Consider the following 23,901-nt stretch of genomic DNA (forward strand, 5'->3'; position numbering starts at 1 on the left):
GCGGCCGCAGTCGCAGGAATATGCTGGAAGCCGGCGGGCGGACGCCCGGGAGGGGCTGAAGGGACAGTTCCCGCCGCCAAACTTGCCCCGCGGCGGCAGGACGGGGGGGGCGGGCCCCGAGCCGCAGGGGCACGTGAGCGATGGAGACCATTTGGATCTACCAGTTCCGCCTCATCGTAATCGGGGACTCCACGGTGGGCAAGTCGTGCCTCCTGCACCGCTTCACCCAGGGCCGCTTCCCCGGGCTGCGCTCCCCCGCCTGCGACCCCACGGTCGGCGTGGACTTCTTCTCCCGCCTGCTGGAGATCGAGCCGGGCAAGCGGATCAAGCTGCAGCTGTGGGACACGGCGGGGCAGGAGCGCTTCAGGTAGGGCCGCCGGGACCCCGGGGCACCCCAGGGACCGCCGCTTCCCCCGCGGTCGGCCGCCCCCGCCCGGCTCGGAGGAGGCTCCGGCCCTTCCCTCTCGAAAGTGCAAACACTCCATCCTCGCTTCCCCTTTGCCCCTCCTCTTCCAGGGACGACTTCCTCCTCCGCAATTTCTCACTTCTTTCTTTGGCGCCCATTTCCTGCGCCTTTCCTTTCCCGCCTCAACCGGCCCCCCTCCCCGCGGACCCCCTCCGGCCCCGCGCTCTCTGCCCCTGCGGGTGCTGGGATCCCCATCTCTTCGGTACCCCTCGCCCTGCTGCCTGCTCCCCAAACTCGGCGCCCCTTGCTGCGCACACCCTGACCCGGCCACCCTCCTCCGAGCGCCCCTTCTGCACCCCGCTCCGTGCCGCCCGGGAGAACTACAAAGTGGGGTTCCCACGTTGGTGATGATTGATCCCTCCGGCTTGACGGCGAGCGCTGCTCCAGCCCAGCCTGCTGCATGAGCTCATTGGGCACGGTTCAGAGAGGGAGGGGGATGCGGTAATGGTTGGAACGCCTCACAGCCCCGAATGTGGTCATCAGAAATGCTGGGCCATGTGACCCGTGGGAATGTGTCTCAGGTAGCAGCTGGATGGAACATCAGGACATCGGGGACACAGGCACAGCGCGGAGGCTCCTTGTTTTGCTTAGTAAGGGCTGAGTTGTCTTTAGAAGTTTGTCATCCTTGGTGGTTCACTGAGATTTTGTCACGAACTTTTCCTTTATGGTATTTGTAATGGGTGCTTAACGTTCCAGGGTGCTAATATATAAGAAAATGCGTTCTGAATAGAGAAGGAGGGATCCCAATGAAGTCTCTTTCTAAATGTTCCCTGAGACCCTGAAGGAAGGATTTTGCAAAGACAACTCATGTTACGCAAATACAAACTAAGTAATTCGTACGCATTTCCATGGGTGTTTAAGACCCAACAGCTAATAAAGCATATTTTAAAGTTCTAGGATTTGAGGACACTTTTTTTAGAGGAAGGTAGGAAATCTGATACACTGTAATGTTTTGGGTGGTTGTTGTTGTTTTAAGATTGCATTGTCACCTGAAACTCACTTCAGCAAGCATTTTGCAATCTTCAAGTGTTCGCTTGAGAAATGCAGTAGTCCGTGAGGGGACTTCCCAAACATGGCTTCCCCTCACCAGCCCCAGCCAGCATCCCTTCCCAATGAGCCAGCCTCCCCCTGTGAGTGAGGATGCTCCAACTTTGAAAGTTCTGGCTTCCATTCCCAGCTACACGCGGATTCAGACAGATGATAAGGAAACTGCTTAGTTTGCTCATACCTTAGTTTTCTCCCGTGTATGAAGTGGAAAGATGATAAGGACAGCCCTTCAGAGAGATGTTAAAACTTCCTCTTAACGCTTTGAATTGTACAAGGCTTAGAATTCCATGAAGAATTTGTTTTTTTCTTTTCAAGAAGCCTCTTTTAGTTAAAACAGGGTTTCAAACGTATGATTCCTCATCTGTAAAATGGGGTCATTATGATCTCTTAAGATTCCTTCCAGTTTTACCATTGTCAGATTGATTGCAAATTCCTTCCCTTGTCATCTCAATCAGAGATGAAACTTTAGATATTTTGTGGTCCCCTCCAAAAAAGCATTTATTAATACCTTTTGCTCTACCCTCTGAAATGAATATAATAAAAACATATTCTTTATGCCTTGAACTTCTAAAAACTAATGAGTTGCAACTACAAGAAACATAAGTAGTAAAATCTTATTGTATTTAATTATTTCCTAACAAGTAGCCCCTCAACTTATTGACAAGAAAGTTAAGGATAATTAATTTGTTGGATTTTAAAGTCCTTTCTGCTGAATAGATCATTGTTTTTTAATGCCTTTAAGCACATGTAAATAGTAATTCGTTGTATATACATTATTAAAACCAGACAGTACCTCTCCCATAATAATACAAGGACATTTAGGGAATGTTTACTGACAATGAGTCATGCTTTATTTTGTCTGGCTCTTTACCAAAGATATATTCATAAATACATACATATTTCAGTAGTTACCTCCAAATACTTGCTCTTCTGTTTAGCAAAATGTTTCTCCATAAAATTGCATTTGAAACAATCATTGTTAAATCATTCTGTATCTTTATCTAAGAAAATAGATGCATTTTGAGTAGTAGATATCCTTACACATTTTATTTCATAGAAAGGTACTGTAGTTCATGACGATATTAGCCATATCATATCATTAGGAATTCATGGGAAATTTTATATTTCAAGGTTTATTATTATTATTTTTTTTTAAAGATTTTTTAATTTCTTTATTCAACAGAGATAGAGACAGCCAGCGAGAGAGGGAACACAAGCAGGGGGAGTGGGAGAGGAAGAAGCAGGCTCATACAGGAAGAGCCTGATGTGGGGCTCGATCCCATAACGCCGGGATCACGCCCTGAGCCGAAGGCAGAGGCTTAACCGCTGTGCCACCCAGGCGCCCCTCAAGGTTTATTATTGATTGGATATAAATTAACAAAAAGGAATCTACTTTAGATAACTCAGGGTGTAGCTTGAAAGCATTAAGAAAACAGAACAAAATAATTAGGGGCGCCTGGGTGGCACAGCGGTTAAGCGTCTGCCTTCGGCTCAGGGCGTGATCCCGGCGTTATGGGATCGAGCCCCACATCAGGCTCCTCTGCTAGGAGCCTGTTTCTTCCTCTCCCACTCCCCCTGCTTGTGTTCCCTCTCTCGCTGGCTGTCTCTCTCTCTGTCGAATAAATAAATAAAATCTTTAAAAAAAAAAAAAAAAAGAACAAAATAATTAGCTGGTAATTATGACCATACTTAGCCTTAGTTTTTTGTTTTCTCCCTCCCCCCCAGCTTGAGATATAATTGACACATAAAGCATTAATTTTCAATGTTCAGATTAACACATGCTAGAAGACAATAATTACCTGCAAAAAGTGAGAAGGAACAAAATCAAAGTGAAAAATGCTTACAAAAATAATGTATATGTGAGCATACCTTAAATTGTAATGTTTTTATTAACACTCTGTGTTAATGAGGATGTCAAATTACTGTCTTAAAGAGAGTCAAAATTACAGTCCCTTCGTTAAAGATGAAAATTTATTTCTCTATGTGTGATAGTCTCAAGGTAATTGGTCCGTGTTGGTGGAGGGACTCTGCTCTGAGCCATCATTCAAGTACCGTCCTTTTTAATTTTCTGCCAACCCTAAGATATTATCATCATCTTCGTGAACACTGTGTTCCTGCACAGGGGAAGGAAGAAGAATAGCTCTAAATCAAGCAATGTTCCTTTTTTTTTTTTTTTTTTTTTAAGTAGTCCCCATGCCTAATATGGGGCTTGAATTCACAACCCCAAGATCAAGAGTTGCTCGCTCCACTGACTGGGCCACCCAGGCATCCCAACAATGCTCCTTTCAAGCAAGTGAAACCACTGCGGAACAGATCACTTCAGCAATAAGTTCGCTGAGAAGAAATTAGTTACAAGACCACAGTTAGGCTGGGCTACCATGTGCCCATGAAGAAGGAAAGGTGGATCTGGCATTGTGGGCTTTGCAGGGAAACTAAAAAACACCACTTTCAATGTTTTTTTTAAAGATTTTATTTATTTATTTATTTATTTATTTATTTATTTATTTGAGAGAGCACGAGCTCGAGTGGGGGGAGGAGCCAGAGGCAGAGGGAGAAGCAGACTCCCCGGTGAGTAGGGAGCCATATGTGGGACTCAGTCTCAGAGCTCTGGGATCATGAGCTGAGCTGAAGGCAGATGCTTAACCAACTGAGCCACCCAGGTGTCCCCCACACACACTTCCAAAATTTAATTATCACGTGGACAAAGTTTAGCCGGAAAGGAAGCAAGAATATCATATAGCACAGCATAAATAAGGATAAATATTAGAAGGTGCTAGAGTATGGAGAGCATCAAATAGAAGAATATAAATTTTGAACTTCCCATGGAAAGCGCTTAGAGCAATATGATGATAAAACGAGAAAAAGAAATAGCAATGTTGGGGCGCCTGGGTGGCACAGCGGTTAAGCGTCTGCCTTCGGCTCAGGGTGTGATCCTGGCGTTATGGGATCGAGCCCCACATCAGGCTCCTCCGCTATGAGCCTGCTTCTTCCTCTCCCACTCCCCCTGCTTGTGTTCCCTCTCTCACTGGCTGTCTCTATCTCTGTCAAATAAATAAATAAATAAATAAATAAATAAATAAATAAATCTTTAAAAAAAAAAGAAAAGAAATAGCAATGTTGGCTGTAGGAATAGGAAACTTCAAGGCTTTAAACCAGATTTTGCCTTTTATTTCTTGTTGTCTGATCTTTGGGGTGTTACAGTTAGAGCAAGTGATTATAAAGCTCAGCTATAAAGAGAATAGGATCCTCCGGGTACAGTGCTTCTCACAGTGTGTCCTGCAGAACAGTTATCCCTTGTGATTCTTTTTAAAAATGAATTCTGTGACCAGGTAAATTTGGGAATCCCTATATTCCATGTATATTCCACTCTCTTACAAGTTGGTATCAAAGGCTCTCAGAAGTCTTGCAGCAAGGAAGCCCGTTTAACTTTGATTAAACCATCGTGTCTCAAATTTTATTTTTAAAATGTAGACATCTGTGCTAACTCATGTTGGAAGGAGTATAACCCAAGAGAAGCTCCACTGGTGAGTGGCTGTGGTCGCATCCTCGGAGCAGAATCCTGAGGTGCAGAGCAATGGAGGAGCTTCTAAAGTTCCTTTACAAAGGGTGCTAGGTGGTCAGTGCTCTCTAGGGGACAGCCTGCCCTCCACTGGCCCCCAGCGTCTGACAGTAACCTCTACCTAACACACTAAACGTTCTGGGCCTCTCTCTAGCCCTCTGCCTGCCTCGTCATCTCTTTTTAGCTCCTCTTCTACTGTGACTCTTTCTCTTCCTCTTGTGTCCTGCCTCTCCTTCCGCGGCTTATTTTTATTTTTATTTTTCTGTTACCCCTCTCTTCTGTCTGTCCCTCCTCCGTTTCCTCCCACCCTCCATCTTTTTCTCTCCTTCCTTCTCATCTCAGTGTGTCTCTTACTCTCTCATTCCATTTCCTCTGTCCCCTGGCTCCCTTCCTGTCTCTGCTTCCTCTTGCCCCTTCAAAACATTCATATGAAGTTAATGTTTAAAAGCGGCTCAATTTGCCTCTGAAACCAATAATACATTATATGTTAACTAATTGAATTTTAATTTTAAAAAGATAAAAAAAATAAAAGTGGCTTAACTTATGTTCTTTGTTTTTAATTTTAAAAGCAAGTAAGATGAACATTTTCTGTTTCTGCTTAAGAGAACTTTTTATTTATTTATTTTAAAGATTTATCTATTTATTTATTTGAGAGAGAGAGAGCATGAGTGGGAGGAGGGGCAGAGGGAGATGGAGAGAGGGAATCCTCAAGCAGACTCCCTGCTGAGCGAGGAGCCCATACGGGGCTTGATCCCATGAACCATGAGATCATGATCTGAGGCAAAACCAACTCAGATGCTTAACTGACTGAGCCACCCCAGGTGCCCCTTAAGAGAATGTTTTAAATGCCTAAACTGAATTGTTTTGTTTTGTTTTTTATTCCTGCCCTCTTGACTGCAGTTCATAGTCTTCAGTAGAAAAAGATTTTCTGATTCTGGATCGGTGGGTTCATAACTGCATACATCACAGAGGGGAAATTGTCCATAATTAAGTGCCATAATCATTGTAGTCTCCTGTTGGTCCAGGTTTTTAGAAATAGTAAAAGCGATGCTCTGTTTGTGTTGAGTCATCAGATAAAATAATGTCTTGTTTAAAGTTATTTGTGTTGTAAGGGGCCCCTGGATTGCTCAGTTGGTGAAGTGCCTGCCTTTGGCTCAGGTCATGATTTCAGGGTCCTGGGATCGAGCCCCACATCAGGAGCCCTGCTCAGTGGGGAGCCTCCTCCCTCTGCCCCTCCCCCTGCTTCTGCACACACACTCTCTCAAATAACTAAATAAAATCTTTAAAAAAATTATTTGTGTTGTAAATAACAGAAATCTAGCCAAATTAGTTTAGGTAAGAGGGGATAAATGATAAAGGATCCAGATCTCATGAATGACAGAAGCTTGTGGAACATGCAGGTGTCAAGTATGGGAACTCCAACAGTGAGAGTCTGTGGGTTTGCCCCCTGGTTCTTCTCCAACACCATCAGCTCCCAGTTGTCTCAGTGTCTCAGCCTCTTACTCAGATTCTGGGAGGAAAATAGTCTCCTGGGCTACTTGACAATTTCATCTGCTACTCATTGACTACCAGTGAATCAGCTTCCCCACAGTCAAATTGTAAGATACCTACACATATAGTACAGATAGAAATACATATATATCAGATATATATATACATATAATATGCATATAATATGTATATTATACATGTAATACAGATACAAATACATGAGGTATGTATTTATGGGTCATACAACCCAAATCTATCTGTAAGGGTCTACTTTTTGGAAAAGAGAAATTCACAGAAGGAAGTGAGCAGTCATTCCCCAGAGAATCTATTTTGTGGTGTTTCAGGGTAACATGGTATGTAAAAATGAGCCAGCATCATTTCTCCCAAGTGTAGCAGGATGTGAAGAGATGACACGTGTAGCCAGACATATTTTTATCCTGTAAAGATTATTGTCCTTGTCCCCTCGGGGCATTCAGCCCATTTTGAGTGACTGTGTCGTCAGCATAGTCAAGAAACTGTAATTTGAAAAATATATAATTGTCTTTCTTAATTTCTTTTTTTTCCATAATTCAATTGATTTGGCCACAACCTCAATGCCTTGTTGATATAGGAAGGTATTATACCTCCTGAAGTAAACTAAATATTCCCAAATGTCTCAGGGCCCCGGGCCAAATTACAAAGTAGACAGGACTCATTTTTGGCGACTCTTTGGGGCTTTCCCAGTTTTCTTTCCTTCTGTGTTTTGGCCACCGAGACCTTGACCTATTCTCTTCCGTTTTTCCCTCACATCCCTAAATAGTCCATCTCTGCTTCAGAGACAGACACACAACTATTAATGGTTGAAAACAGCTTAATAAGGGTCTTGCCAGGAGTATTTAGATTCTAAAAGAGGATGGCCGCTTGGCGAGGGAATGCCGCTTCATCTTGACGCCTCTCCTGTGGCAGAGTTCTAGACAGTGTGGCTGGTGGGGCTGGAATGCCCTCTCGTTTTGCTACACTGATGACCGCCTATTCTGACACTGGCTCCCCATTCAGCTTTCAGAGCCAGGTTAGGAAAAAAAGTTAGAGATGATGTTGTGAGTACAGAGATTACCACAGTAAAGCTGTCAATTGAAGAAACGTGCTTTGCTCAGTCTGTGAGAGAGAGAGGAAGTTTCCAGCCATCGTTAGTCAGTTTGGCTAGCAGATAAAGATTTCTGATTTACCCTTCATAGCCATGTTACTTAAAAGTTTAAAGAGGACTTCTTGGAATGGCCGAGGACTATTTACTATGTTGGTTATTCTTGTCCTGGCTGACTTAGGGGGAATCTTCTTTCTTCCAGTCTGCCCTGTCAAGCCATGGAAAAGGTGAGCCACCCAAGTGACCCTGAGGTACACACACACCAGGGAACATCAGATATTGCTTTAATAAGATATTTTAATTCTTTCTGAAGCGAAGTTCCTGCATAGTTTATACTTTATGATTTTAATAAATCTCTAAATGTCAGTCAGTTTTCATCAATTCTGATAATATATAATTCCAGAAAGTTCACTTTAAAAATTGCTACCCCCATGGGCGCCTGGGTGGCTCAGTCAGTTCAGCGTCTGCCTTCAGCTCAGGTCATGATCCCAGGATCCTGGGATTGAGCCCCATGTCGGGGGCTGGGGGGTTCGGCAGGGAGCCTCCTTCTCCCTTTGCCCCTCCCCCTGCTTGTGCTCGCTCTCTCACACTCTCTCAAATAAATAAATAAAATCTTTAAAAAATTAAAAATAAATAAAAATTGCAACCCCACACATTCTACCTGGCTTATCACGAAGCATCTTATTAGGGTAAAAGCCATTGTTTCCTGAAAGGAATCACTCTATGTAATAAAGTACTGGTCTGACCTTCAAAAGTTGCAGAGAAACATGAAACATAGGTGAAAATATGTTCTAAATATACAAGGGTATTTCTAGTTTAGGCCGTGAAAGAGTTTCAGAATACAGGTGATCAGTTCTGTATGTGAGCATGTCTAAGTAAACGTTGGTGGCTGGCTGGTATATTATTTTAGTTTGGCTTGAAATCTTAACAGTGTTCTCCTAAACATTCTTGAAATGTAGTGAAGTTTTCCTGTTTTCCTTCCTATGGTAGCCGCTCATTTTTAGTTTAGGAACAACTTGCTAAGTCAAATTTACTGTATTAGTGTCAGTAAGTCTTTAAAACCACCGACTGGTATCAATAGCAAGGATATAGAAACCATCAGAAATACTAAAGTGCCAAAACATACTGAAGTCAGGTTAGGCTTGTTTCTACTTCACTGACGTGGTGAGTGCTTTGGAAGTCACGTGTGAAAGGTCTTTGTCAAGCCATGCTCAAAAGGTCGTCAGTGACTTTTCTTGGCAAAATATGATCTTTCCCCATACCTTTTTTTTTTTTTTAAGTTTATTTGATTTTTTTAATAATCTCTACTCCCAGTGTGGGGCTCGAACTCACAGCCCCTGAGATCAAGTGTCGTATGCTCTTCTGACACGGCCAGCCAGGCACCCTATGCCAGTTTTTTTTTTTCCTTCATTTTTGTATGATTGGTCATAGTTTCTTTTTAAATTTTCTTGCTGTACTAAGAATGTTAAAAGTGGTTTTTCTTCTGATTTTTAAGTCTTTCTAAATGTATTTCCTTTTTGTGGGACTTAGTGGGCTACAGCCTTGCATAGATAAGGCTTAGGGACAGCCTTAATAACAGATTCCTGCCTCAGAAATACAAAAGAATGGTGTGGGTCCCACACTGAACCCTCTCTGAGAAAAGATAAGAAAGAATACTCCAAACAGGAGTTAGATAGATATTAAGAACTTCCCGGCATGATGAACAAAGATTGTAATTTCTTAAATTCTAGGCATTGCCTCTTGTTTTTCTTCAACGAGGGTGCTTTTCAGAGTGATGTTAATAGGTGTAATTTGAGAAGAGTTTTCCTGGATCCAATAGTTTGGGAAATGTTAGGCTATTGCAGGATTTCTCAGAGCTTTTAATACATGGATATAGTAATAGGCGTCCTTACACAGAGCATTTTAGAAACTGGTAGGTAGGTAGGTACGTAGAGCACTTTAGGAAACAATATTTCAAAAAAAAAAGTATAGGCAATTCCTTAAATTTTAAGAATATATTTAAGAATCTCTCAGGGTTTCTTCTTTCATGTGATTTCCCCATGTCCCTTTTGCTGGTGCTCCTGGGTATGATTTAATCAGATTTCCCCTTTAAAACTCTTGATGTTTCAGGAAAAGATCCAGTAGCCCTTGAAAGTCCCTCAATTTGTGTCCCATCCGTCTAAATTAAGAGGTTGATTTTCTAGCCCCTTGTCACACTTTTACTGAGATCACACAGGATCTTCAGCACTCTTCTTAAGCACAGAACCTCCCAGTTAGAGTCACTAGAGAAACTGGAAGAAACGTGAAGGAGCAAATAGATGAAACATCTTAATTTTGGATTTTTTAGATATAAAAGGGCTACTGTAGAAAGGCTATGGAAAAGCAAATGTTAATGAAGCAGATATGAGGTGAAATTTAAGACCGATTTGATAGAATAGGTGAATACACTCTGAAAAGAGAATTACAAGTGAAAGGGAAGATACAACTCTCGTTGTATAGCAGAGGACCACTGGCAGCAAAGAAAATCAGTGAGAAAGTGAGGGGGACAGACATGAGAAAGACGCTGCAGAGGGGTACCTGGGGGGCTCAGCCAATGAAGCATCTGCCTTCAGCTCAAGTCATGATGTCAGGGTCCTGGGATTGAGCCCCACATCAGGCTCTCTGCGGGGAGCCTGCTTCTCCCTCTGCCTCTTCTGTTCCCCCTTCTTGTGCTCGCTCTCTCTCTCAAATAAATAAATAAAATCTTAAAAAAAAAAATGCTGCAGGGGTCAGCCGCACTCTGGTCGACATGCTGGCCATTTTAGTCCATAAATAACGGTAGCCGCGGGACCAGGAAAGAAGAGACAGGTGATCCAGTAACAGCAGTCCCAGTTGTTAACAATACAGTTAATGTCCAGAACGGCTTCAACTTGCCCCAGAGGTTTTAGCAACTCGGTGGTTTGCTAAAAGGACCCTGTTCTCATAACTCTGTGTTCAGTGCTCTTTTTGCTGCACCAGGGGTCCTGTCGTGATCGAAGAGAGTTTTACGGGCACATCGTGCAGTTTCTGTCCTGAAAAGTATTCTGTTTGCACACAGTCACCTCCCCCGTCTTCTATACACCCACGTTAGTTACCCGCTCCACCAAACCGGTATTTTACTGCCGTATTCAGAAAACAAGGTGGAAGTAGCATTACACACAGTAGCAGTACTGATCACTGACAGCAAACAGCTGTGGTTGCACCCCCTCCTCCATGCAGTACTCCATGACTGCACTGCTATTCTCAGTGGCAGGAGTGAGCCCAGCTGCTGCAGTGGACAGACTTGTGTGAAGCATCCCACCTTGTTAGACAAGGAGAGGAGTCGGATATTGCCCAAAGCTACCGGCAAATACTGGCTCTGGTGTCCTCAAATGTCGTAAGTGCTGCTGAGTAGCTTTCCAAGCCTTAAGCACTGTCCCCTTTTTCCTGGAGAAGTTGAAATCAACCAGGATGATTTACTTGTGGAAATCCAGACACTGATTTAGCTTAACTGTATGTTAAGCACTAGATGTAGTAATAGATATAAAAATAAGTAAGATATAGGGGTGCCTGGGTGGCTCAGTCGGTTAAACATCTGACTCTTGGTTCCAGCTCAGGTCATGATCTCGGGGTCGTGGGAGCGAGTCCTGCATAGGGCTCTGTGCTCAGGGGGCAGTCTGCTTGAGATTCTCTCCCTCTCTTTCTGCCCTTCCCACTTGTTCTCTCTCTCTCTCTCTAAAATGAATAAATAGATTTTTTTAAAAAAATAAGTAAGATCTCACTTTCAAGGTCCATGCTGTCCCTCTACTGGGTGCAGACTATGCTGCTGTAACTGAGAGGCTGCCCAAATACGGCTCTGTAAATACTGCAGGACTTTGTTGCTCCTCCCGTGATAGAGAGTGAACGGTTCCGGGCTTCCAGGGTGGCTCTGCCTCAGGACCAGCTTCCAGGATTCTTCAGTCTTTGCCGTCTCCCAGTGAGCAGGAAAGAGGAGGAGGAAGCCTACCACAAACGGCTTCTCCAAGGAGGCGGATTGCAGCCCGCACGCACTACATCTCATGTCCCATTAATCCGGATTTCGTGACATGACCACAGAGGACTGCGGGAGAGCTGGGGGATACAGGCTCTCTCTGAGTTGCTAGGTGCCAGCCCAAACTTGGGAGTTCTGTCACTAAAGGAGGGCAGGGAGAATCGACCCTGGGAGACAGTGGTCTTGCGCACAGACTGTGGCTGGAAAGATAATAATCGAATACTTGCATTAAGGGCTGGCAAGTACTAGAATAAGTTCCAGGGGCAGAACCAAGGAAGGAATCGTCCCCTGTGCCTCGGGCGAGGGCTCGTGTCAGAGGATGTATCCCAAAGACGCTTGTCCTTTATGCTGGGACATGAAGGATGTGTGAGAGAGAAGTGGCAAAAGGACAAACTGCAGTAGAAAGAGAAGTGGCTTCCAGTAATAATAGCAGATTGAACACCTGTATCGATTCTAGCCTTTTTTCCTGAAATCTCACCAAAGTGAGGATAGTTTTGTTTTGGGACCCTAAACCCTCAAACAAGGAGACTTAGGTAAGGAGACAATAGCAACAAAATTTTGGAAGCAGGAAAGCAGAAGGGAGGATGGCCAATGAGTAAGCAGATTTAAGAAAACTGCTTCTAAGCAATTGATGGAAAAAAGCTAACAGCCAACCCAGTATATACCATCAATGCCCCAGAGATTCAGGAAATGGTTGGCACCAGATACTTCCAGAAGTAGGAGTGCGAAAATAAGGATCACTGATTGTCAGTCTGGTTAAGAAAGTTTGGATTCTCACATCCCCACCACCTTTGCTCACACCAGGTAACTTCCTCTCCCCCCACATTGCCAAAACTGGGAATTTATTCTTGGAAAAGAATTAAAGCCTTCATTTGGAAGAACTAGTTGGGCTGGCTTATTAAAAGTAAGGGCATTAAGCAAATGCATGCATGTTGGATACTAATACAGTCTGGTTCTCTCCCCCCCTCCCCTGCTCAGTTTCTAGGGTGCTGGCCGGCAGGCCCGCACCCCCCTTCAAACATTGGTGAAAGCATTTCTGAAGAATCTGACCAGCCCAAAAGGAGAAACTTAAGATACCAACATGAGAGTTCCTGCAACTAAGTGATCCAGACTGATTTTTTGGCAGTGGGGATTTTTGGTCTCAATGCAAGATTGCAAGAAATATTAGGGGGGCGCCTGGGTGGCTCAGTTGATTTAGTGTCTGCCTTCAGCTCAGGTCATGATTTCAGGGTCCTGGGATCGAGCCCCCTGTCCCCAAGTCGGCTCCCTGCTCAGCAGGGAGTCTGCTCCCTCTCCCTCTGCCCTGCCCCACTCATGCTCTCTCTCAAATAAATAAAATCTTAAAAAAAAAAAAAGAAAGAAATATTAGGAAATCTGTAATATAAAACCTAGAGACCAAAACAAACAGAGACCAAAGCAACCAGAGAAACAAATTTAATAAGGGGGAAGGGAATGTTAACAAAATAAAACTCTCTTTAATTTCCTCATAGAGATAATGGGAAAATATTACAATCAAAAGAAGAACAGGATACTGTTTTTTTAGAGGAATATTTTGAGAACAAAAGAGCTTTTAGAAACACAGTAGAAAAAAAAGCACTCAAAAATAGAAAGAAAATAGAGAGGAAAAGATTTTATTAAAAATTAGAAAATAGTCCAGAAAGTTTCGATACATAAGTAACAGGTGTTCCAGAGAGAACAGAAAAAACAGGGGAGAAATCCTCACTGAAGCAATTCAAGAAAATCTTCCAAGACTTCATTTTCAGATGGGAAGGGCCTAACACATTAGATGAAGGGACATCGTCATGAAATTCTAGAACACTCACACCACAGAGAAGTTCCTACAGACAGATGTTCAGAGGGGAGGAAACAAATCAGGAATCATGATGGTTTCAGACTTCCTGAAAACAACAGTAGAAGCAGAAGGCAATGGAGAGACTGCGAAATTCTGGGAGAATTCTATGTCTGACTCGACTGTCATTCACCCGGGAGAGCAGAATAAATCATATGTGCAAGATTTCGAAATCTCACCCCCTGTGTCTTTGTAAGGAAGCTGCTTAAGCATGTGTGCTCAGCACACACACGTGAGGGAGGAAACCAGGAGTGCAGAACACGGATACAAGGAACAGGAAGCTCCCTCTGAAGACAGGCAGAGGTCGTGTCCAGGAAGGTGGTGAGGGGAGACTGCAGCGTGGCCCCTCTGCTTTCAGTAGCGGGGCAGAGGGCCGGGGCAGAGACCTGCTCAGGACAGCGGGAAAGACAGAAAGGCTAATGAGAGCTCCTTGGAAGGACACAATTGGCAGAGTGTCTGAAATGGGATTATTGAGCTTAGCACAAAGAAAAAGATGTGGTGGAGACTTTCGTGCTCACTCCTATCAGGTGCTTCTTTACTTCAGGACACGTGGGAGGCATGTATTCCCCTTCCTCTGACAGAGACAGAATCACGTGACTAATTGTGGCCAGTGGATTTGAGCAGAAGTAGAACATGCTGGTTTTAAAAATCAGCCCAGGGGCGCCTGGGTGGCACAGCGGTTAAGCGTCTGCCTTCGGCTCAGGGCGTGATCCCGGCGTTCTGGGATCGAGCCCCACATCAGGCTCCTCCACTATGAGTCTGCTTCTTCCTCTCCCACTCCCCCTGCTTGTGTTCCCTCTCTCGCTGGCTGTCTCTATCTCTGTCGAATAAATAAATAAAATCTTTAAAAAAAATAAAAATCAGCCCAGATTCTTTATCATTCCTCCCATCCACAGCTGGGGGGTCTGTCACTACAGCAAGCCTGGCCCATCTTTACGAATACACAAGATAATTATTAACCTTAGAAAAGATTGTGCAGGAAAGGAGAAGAAGTCACAGTTTACTTCAGGGCTTAGCAATGAAAAGAATGTCCATGATCAGAATAACCCAGATGCCAAGAAATGATCTGTCTAAAATTATGACGTAATGATACTGGCAGTTGGGGAGTGGGGGAAAGTAAGGATGTGCGGTAAGTGCGCATGTCACTTTGATAAAAGCACAAACTCAGGGGTGCCTGGGTGGCTCAGTCAGTTGAGCGTCCAACTCTTGGTTCCGGCTCAGGTCATGATCTCAAGGTCATGGGATCGAGCCCCAAGTCAGGCTCTGTGCTCACTGGGGAGTCTGCTTCTCTCCCTCTCCCTTTGCTCATCCCCCACCATCTGCACGTGTGCTCTCTCTTGCTCTCTCCGTCTCAAATAAATAAGTAAAATCTTTTTTGAAAAAAGAAAAAGAAGGAAAAGAACATGTGCATAATCTGTTCAAATGACTTGAAAATAAAAGCTGCATAACTTCAGAGACAGAAAAAAAGGAGAGAAGGCTACACACCAGTGTATAAATTCCGCGATGTGGAGAGGTACACAAAAGCACGTGAAATGGAGCAGCACAGAGAAAGTCGTGTGGAAACAGACTTAAGTTACAAAAATGGTGGGAGACTTAAAACCCAAGAAAAACTATTCTTTAATTGTTAGATCACGTAATGCACTGTGTTATATGGAACATAAAATAATCATGAGAAGATGGTCATTGTCGTATTTTTATTTGGCAGAAGGATGCCAGAAAGCATTGGAGTGCCTGCTGAAGTTTTTTATACATTTTCTGGTAACATACGGAGTAGAAAATAAGCATCCTTTCATTATCACCTTGCAGACAATTAGCAAAGCTAGAAACAGTTCCCATTGATTTCCGAACAAACTGTTCGATTTTCACACATGACCTGTTCTCCCTTCCAGAATCCACTGCTAAGTACAATTTGAATTACTACCAAACAGAGGAGCCTGATGTGGGGCTCGATCCCAGAACACTGGGATCACGCCCTGAGCCAAAGGCAGATGCTTAACGACTGAGCTACCCAGGTGCCCCTGAATTACTACCAACTTTAAAACAGCAGTTCTTTAGAAAATGTGGTTGATTTCACCTATATGCTTATAAGTATATGCAGTTATTCAGCCCATTTCTCTCCTTTTAGCTTCACAAATCCCTACTACATAAACATCGAAAGGAGAAAAGCTTTTTGGTATTTCTCTGTTATTCTCCCATTTGCTCGGCATTTGCATGCTGCCTGGGCACAGTCCGACAGTATGAACTTGCTCAGCTGTTTATGTATTCCTTTACAAATATTGCCAGGACTCATCGTGCCCAGTTCCGTGGTAGACACTGGGGATACAGCATTCCAGAAAAACTGACAATAATCCTTGTTTTTGTGGAGCTTATCCGATAATGGGAGGAGTCAGGTTATAACCAGAAAAGCTTTAAAAATTATGTGGGCTCTCAGTGTTAAGTGCTGTGGAGGAAAATAGAAGGTAAGAGGTGAATAGAGCGTGCTAGGACGTGGGAAGACCTCACTATCATCAAGTGGTGATCTGTCAAAGAAGGAAATAGAAGGTGGTCGTGGGAGTTACGTACAAAGAAAACATGGCCCATTAGGTCTTGTCAAAGATGTAGCTGGGCTGCAACCACAGACTTGATTTTTTAATGCCAAGACCCTGGGATCACACAAAGAAGAAGAGTTTTAATGTTGGTGTGTATAAAGAAAGGTATCTTAAGTTATGAGTCCAAGTTTCAGAGTCTCAGGGCAGAGAGGGCCTGTTAGAATCAGTAATAATAAAAGGAGAGGAGAAACCTGTGTTTTCGTCTCTTGAAAGCAGTCCTAAGGGTCTGGATCACAAGGCAAGTGAAGCAGGTAAATACAGCATCGACACAATGACTGTTCCCAGCAGGGCGGCCGGAATGTCATGTCATGGTGGGGAGTGCTCCCGAGGCTAATGCATTCATACACTGTCCGCTGCCAGCAGCCTTTGGCATCGAAGTGCTTCTGTCCTCTAAACGCCTACTTTATAATTGGCAAAGCCATGGGAAGGGCATTTCCAGGGTGGAACATCTGGTTTGTTTGACCGAAGCAAGTCAGCAAGGGCTCTATATCTTGCTGCTTTTTTAAGGGACCTGTGCACATCCAACGAATTTCATATTAACAGCACATAAGATTTAGGTAATCTGGCCACTTTCAGATGAAATTTTATATTAAGTAAATATAATATAAATAATCATGTGCATTCTAAGACCTGTGGATTTTTGTCCTTCATGGGAGAGCAGCATCTTGTTTTCAGTGTCCTCCAGGAAACTAGGTAACTGTTTAATTGAAGCTATTTACATTTTTTAGAATCTCAGTAGTCATGTCATTTGGGTCAAAAAAATTCCAGATTCCCCAAGGCTTATCATTCACACTTGATTGCATTGCTCCTGTATTAAGTAATTCGTTGTAAATGCAAGCAAACCCCGGTTCTCTCAGTATCACTTGTCTGCATATTGTTTCAGGAAAAAAAATTAAGAGGAGGATTAACATAAATTAGTTGGCCATTTTTCTTTTCTAAAGCAAAAATACTGTAAGAATCAACTTTGCAGGGGCATCTGGGGGGCTCAGTCGGTTAGCATCTGCCTTTGGCTCAGGTCATGATCCCAGGATCCTGGGATGGAGCCCTGCGTCTGACACCCTGCTCCGCAGGGAGTCCGCTTCTCCCTCTCCCATTCCCCCTGCTTGTGTGCTCTCTCTCACTCTCAAATGGATAAATAAAATCTTTTTTAAAAAATCAACTGTGCAGATGAATGGTTAAGAGAAAATGTGGTATATACGTACAATTGAATAGTATTCAGTCATTTAAAAAAAAAAGGAAATTCTGTTACATGCAACAACGTGGGTGAATTTTGAGGACGTTATGCTACATGAAAATAGCCAGTTACAGAAGGACAGATACTGCATGATTCTACGTATATGAGGCATCTAAAGTGATCAGACAGAGGGAGTCAGAAAGAAGAGTGGTTGCCAGGGGCTGGGAGCAGGGAGAAGGAAGTGAGTTGCAGTTCACTGGGCATGAAGTTTCAGTCATGCAACATGAGAAAGTTCTAGAGATGGGGTGTACAGCATTGTGCTTACACTTCAAAAATAAGAGGTGGAGCTCATATTTTTACCACAATAATTTCAAAAAAGAATGCGTTTCGGCCTCGCGAAACGACATTGAAGGTTATAAGACGTTTGTGACTTTGTTTTATGTCATTCTTCTCTTGCAAAATATATGTGGACTCTATCTGTCTGGTGTTTGGTTGCCACCACCAAAACCAGCTTGAGGAAATGTAAATCTACACGAAACAGAAGTTTCTGGAAGCACATCTGAGACACAGAGCCTTGACTGGAAACTGGACGGACCAGGCTTGGAATGAATCAAGATCCCAGGAGTTCTGGGCAACAAGAACCACAGGAGGCCAATTTGTCGCCCCTTTGTCACCTGGCAGCCCACTGCCATAAGAAGCCCCAGATGACCCACTGACGGTCTTAGCTAACTCAGTAGGAAGCATCCCAGGGTTGTCTCGTGAAAGCATTTCTCCCTGGGATACCAAAACCTTTACATCAGCAGAATTCAGAGTCACGGGGATTAGAAGCAACAAAAAATTGTAGTGACTCATTAAGTGTAATTGTGAGAGGCACCATCACCCCACTTCCACCCTTTGTCTCCCAAACCACAGCATCTGTTTATGAGGAAAACTACCTCCTACTCTGTCCCTCACTAGTTTAAAACATGTACATCCTGAATCATCCACCCAAAATCTTCCAAGCTGTTACCTCCTGGATGTAGGTGTAACTGAATCTTAACCCATTCCACAGTTTCATAGGGCCAGATGCCTCCAGATGATACTGACATGGTAAGATCAACGAATCCCGTGGCATCAGCCATTTCCCTGTCTCTGCCTCTGCTGAGTGAAATTGTTGGTCCGTAGCAAAGTGTGGAACGCCACATCTATATATAAGGGATTCTATAAGTTCATGGATGGTGGTGCCAGCATGGTTTGAGTCCAGATTCAACGTCTGTTACAGTGGGGACACATCAGTGTCCCCTCCATGATGGTCCCCCCAGAGAAAGGTACCATATCTGACGTCGCTGCTGGAAAGTGCACTATTGAACAGTGACAGTCCAGGGAAGAGAGTGTCTTTGTTGAGCCCAGTCACAGCCTCCATCTCTCTGCCATGATCACTTTGAGTCCAGACTGGGGTAAAAATACAGACTGATAATTGCATGACAGGATATTTTGTTTCACCAGTTATTAGGAACTCTCCACAGAGGGAGGTTGGGTGGGGGGGAGGGTTCACATAGAACACAGGTCTTCTCATGCTCTAGACCCATCAGCATACCTCTCCCCAGACCTTATCAGAACTCCGATCTTGCTTTTTCCACCGTTCTAAACCCTTAGCCTCTGCTTATGAATTGGTGTAGACCGTTACCTACATCTTTCCATCTCTTTCTCTGGAAAAAGTACCACTAGAAGTCCACAAATGGGAGGGACTCTATTTTCCATGAGCCTTCAAGCGCACTACTGAGTGGGGCTGACCAATGCCAGCATACGACCGTGCACAGCCATCTGTAAGGCAGGCGTGAGTTTTCTCCTCTTTAGTTACGGGGAAATCCCGATAAGGCTGCAGGTTGAGAGGGTCCTGCAGAAGTAGGCGTGCTGGGTGTGTGAGCCTTGTTACTCTGGGTCCCCTCAGGTTCCACCCCCGTCTTGCCCATATATACAGCTTCTGCTTGGTGGCAAAGTTCCAGCCTGGTGAAACAGAGAACACCTAGCTCTCAATGAGCGCTCAGATTGTATAGTCGCTTGGCGTTCCAAGCATTTAGTCTCTATCAAAGCCAGCTTGTAACACCAAGAACTATTTCTCAAAAGAATAATAGCTCTTGACAAAGAGAGCACACCTTTATTCCAAAATGCCACTCCTGTAATTGTCCAGTGGAACCTTCTCCAGGCTTGACAGAGCATCCCAGTCTGCTATGGACACTTCTGGAAGGCACCGTTAGATCTGACGGACCATAGGCCATGTAGCCAAGCTGCTTGCATTGGAGCTTGGTTGGACTAGGTGAAGGGACCTTTGCTTTCAGCCCCATTAAGCTGGTAGCCTTTGGTTCTCCCACTTAGTGGGTCAGAGAAGTACATTCAAATACTATACAAGTGTCCTCCATGATGCAAAAAGGCCCACCAAGTATTAGGCTTTTTTCTTTTAGGTAGGGGGCATAAAATACCACAGCTTATCTCTGGATAGGTTTTAACATGATGCCTCAGATTAAGGGACCATCCTCCCCCAAGAAACTTCACAGAAATTACTGACTGTATTTTCATGGGATATGTGTTTAGGATGATATCTATCTATCTATCTATTTATCAATCATATCTCTCTTTGATTTACCCACTCTTCTCTAGCCACTGACATGCTCATAGAATCTCAGTGACCTTGGTGTGAGAGTATAACACACTGCTGATAGATCTTAATATTGGGCACCTTTCTTTTTTTGCACTGCTAGTATCTTTCCCTCAAACTTCCTCATTCTCGCTGCCATTTCCCTGTTTCGCCTATGCTGTGTTCATGGCTTTACCAAATCAACCACTTATTCCCTCACTAAGAATGTATTGAGTGCCCACTGTGTGCCAGGCACTTGAGAATCACTGGATATCGAGTGACGAGCATAGACATGGCACCTGCCTACCTTTCACAATTAGCAAACCAATATCCTGAATTCAGAAAGTGGAAAGAGGTGGAGAAGGATGGAAGTATTTGCAAGAGTTACTAACCTTGAACACGGTTAGTTCTGCCCACCAACCTGAGAAACAGATTCTACCCGAGCGACCGCCATTTTTCCTTCAATGGGGGTATTCCATAAAAGGAGTGAAGTGTTCCTCCAGTTCTCTTTTGCGGAGAGAAAAGGGTTGAGAGGGAAATCCTATTTCTTTCTATAGTAGAGGTCTAAGTGTAAGGGAGAGGGGAGAGGAGTTTCTCCTGATACCAGCAGTGTTCCTTGGCAGTGTTGAGTGTCTACTTGGGATTGGTTATAATTAATTCACAGGGACACCAGGCTGCCTGGCTGAGTGATTTTCCCCAGAAACATTCAGTGGCGTGCTGGACTGATCCAGAGATAGAGTTTTCCCCGATGAGTATAGCTTGGGAACTTAGAAATTTCCAAGAGACCAATTATAGTGATGTCTCACAGAACAAGGAAGGAGGTAAATATAGGAGGGTATTAATGTACTGGGTAGAAAGTAATAGAATTACTCAGTAGATTACAAATGTGGATAAAATTTTAAAATTGTCACTAAAAATAGGCTGCAGGCTGCGAGATTTTGATCAAAAAGTAGGCTGTAAATCCACAGGTTTGGAAGTGGTGAATCTCTGCTGATGAAAAGGAGATGAGAAAGGCAGAGTGGAGGGGATAGTTCATTAGCACAAGGAAGTGGAGTAACAGGGATGTCAGCAGACAGCCCATCCAAATGAGTGAGCAGAATGACAGGCATTGAGATGGAAAGAAACACAAAGCAAAGTGCTAAAGTCTTCAGCACATGGAGGATGACCAAGCACTTGGCCGATGACAGTAGATGATAGAGCCAGATGGCCTACGCCTCAAAGGAGCAGTGGAGTTTGGGGGTTTTTCCCTTTTTTTTTTTTCCGGTTTTTTGTTTTGTTTTGTTTTTCACGACAGGGTTTGGGAGAGAATTATCTGGAAGTGGCACTGGGGAAGCAGAAGCCGCCTATAGAATGAGCAGCCTGAGCACGCTGCAGGGGAAGCCGTGCGATCAGGAAATGCAATTACATACAGCAGGGCTCAGTAGAGGCGAGGAGGCGGGGAAAACATTCTGCCAGGAGACTAGTCTTTGAATATGGGATAGGAATTGCTAACAGTGTGCTTTCAAGGTGTAAAAGACCCAGTAGGTTTCTTTCATACTCAGAACCAGATTGGGATGCCAACTGGCTCAGTCAGTAGACTGTACCACTCTTGATCTCAGGGTTGTGACTTTGAGCCCTACGTCGGATGTAGAGATTACTCAAAAATAAAATCTTTTTTTTTTAAGGACTTTATTTGAGAGAGAGAGCATGAGCTGGGGGAGAGGCAGACTCCCCACTGAGCAGGGACCCCAAAGTGGGGCTCGATCCCAGGACCCTGGGATCATGACCTGAGCTGAAGGCAGACGCTCAACTGACTGAGCCACCCAGACGCCCCAAAAATAAAATCTTAAAAAAAAGAAAACCAAAAAACAGATCTACTTGGGAGGGACAAGGGTCTGCTGAGAACTTGTATCCCTGAAGCTATCACCCATGATTCACCTTCCCCATTATACCAGCATCATGCTGGATTTAGGGGGTGCTGTATCCCCTCTCTGGTCTTGCCAGAGGGTAACCTCATAACTCTTAATTTTCCCATAACACACCTGAGACCAGATTGGAATCCATTCAATTCTCTCTCCCTTCCTTCTCTTCTTTCCTTACACTTCCCACTCCCCTAATATTTTTTCCCTTTCTTTAAATCATCCGTTCATTCCATGAGACTTGCAAAGCTCAGAAGGAAATAGTTAAAGTGATGTTGTTGCTTACAAAGAATTTGTACTCATCATCAACTCTGGTATTCGGTAGGGAGGCTGACCTATATAGTTCTTCTAGGATCTGTACCCTACTTCTTACAACACTTCCGAGAACTTCTGGAGACCTAAGTGTGACCCAGGAGAGCAGGTCCAAAGAAAGACAGATGCTCCTCTTACCCTTCTGTAAGACCTGCCTTTCAAGTTCCAGTTTTCGGTCTGTGGGCCTGGCTTGTCCCCTAAATAATTGACAGCAGGGATGCCCAACTGTTTTAGGGGAAACCTACCCCCCTGGGACAACCCTATCTGAATCTGAAGCCTAACCGTATCAGGATTCTAAACCTCATATCCATACCCACACAGAGAAACTGAAGATCAAGTTATTGTATAGAAAATGACCGATGTCATATTGAGACCATTTATTCCAACTAATCATTAATAAGGGCTGTCTTGTAGTGTACATGGTGTATACTTGGCTCTAATTACGTTCTGTAGATTAATTTGCCAACTGTATTCCCAATGTGTTTGCAAAACTAAATACAAAGGGCTAGAAAACATGGCATTTTCCACACTGTAAGATATGCCTCTGCCTAATATACCAGCATTTCAGCATTGAGTGCTCAACCACAAAAGCATGTCTTTATAAATTAAACTAATGGTAGATTCAATAGGAGGGGGAATAAAAGTAATGCAAACTTGGTGCTGAGTAAATTAAGCTTTCAGTCTAATAACATAGCCTTAATTGTGTTTTAAAAGGCACTGCACATCTGCCTAAATTCACACATATAAAGATAAGTAGCAAAGCAATAACAAATTATCCCTCAATTTTTTTAAAAAAAGCAGCAACTTAAATGAACTACATTAGTTGAAGCCTGCCAAAGATAGTGGGAGATTTTTCTTATTGTCGGTGGCTGTGTAATACAGTAGTCCTTGAGAAAACATTCCTAAAATAGTCACTTGAGAATCTCTCTACTAAGAATTCTGAGGAGGAGGCGCCTGGGTGGCCCAGTTGGTTAAGCATCCAATTCTTGATTTCGGCTCAGGTCGTGATCTCAGGGTCATGAGATCGAGCCCCGAGTCAGGGGAGTCTGCTGGGGGTTCTCTCCCTCTCCCTCTGCCCCTCCCCCTCTCTCATGCACTCTCGCTCTCTCTAAGGTAAATAAATCTTTAAAAAAAAAGAATTCTGGGGCACCTGGGTGGCTCAGTTGTTTAAGCATCTGCCTTCAGGTCGGGTCATGATCCTAGGATCCTTGGATCGAGTTCCACGTCAGGCTCCTTGCTCAGCAGGGAGCCTGCTTCTCCCTCTCCCTCTGCCTGCTACTCCCCCTCCTTGTGCTCTCTCTCTTTCTCTCTCTCTCAAATAAATAGATAAAATCTTGGGAAAAAAAAGAATTCTGAGGAGAAGCAGGGAAGCAAACGAAAGGGAAAGAAAAAAAGAAGTGAAGTACTTTCTTCACACTTCCACAGCAAGTGTGCTTGCGGTGTCGGGTCACTGAACTGAGCTGTGATTTCAGCAGTAAGGATAATGAAGGTCTACAAGAGGTGGGAGTGTACCAGGTGCCCTACTGACCTCCCACAAAGATCTCTGGGGGTCAGATGGGCTTAGTTTAGGATCATCTCAATGCTCAAGATCATTGACAGCTTAGAAACTGAGACACATGCCATCTCTGCCTCATACAACACTTAGTACTTCCCCTCTCCAATAAGATTGATCAATCCAGTATAACAAATATTAAGTGACATCTGTCTTCTGCCAGGCAGTATGATTGTTAGATACTTAGAGAAAACATGACCCTCGAGGCGCCTTGAATTGAGTGGA

The 23,901-nt window shown here is 43.9% G+C and overlaps 1 protein-coding gene across 1 annotated transcript in view; it reads left to right on the top strand.

The window, feature by feature from the left end:
* The window catches only part of RAB39A (RAB39A, member RAS oncogene family), a 29,448-nt gene continuing 5,547 nt past the window's right edge, over positions 1–23,901 (top strand). The window contains exon 1 of the mRNA XM_011237172.3: positions 1–367. Within this exon, the coding sequence (XP_011235474.2) occupies positions 141–367 (227 nt within the window). The 5' untranslated portion in view covers positions 1–140. The remainder of the gene's footprint in view (positions 368–23,901) is intronic.

Source organism: Ailuropoda melanoleuca, chromosome 8 (assembly GCF_002007445.2).
Source record: "Ailuropoda melanoleuca isolate Jingjing chromosome 8, ASM200744v2, whole genome shotgun sequence".
NCBI classification, from domain to species: domain Eukaryota; kingdom Metazoa; phylum Chordata; class Mammalia; order Carnivora; family Ursidae; genus Ailuropoda; species Ailuropoda melanoleuca.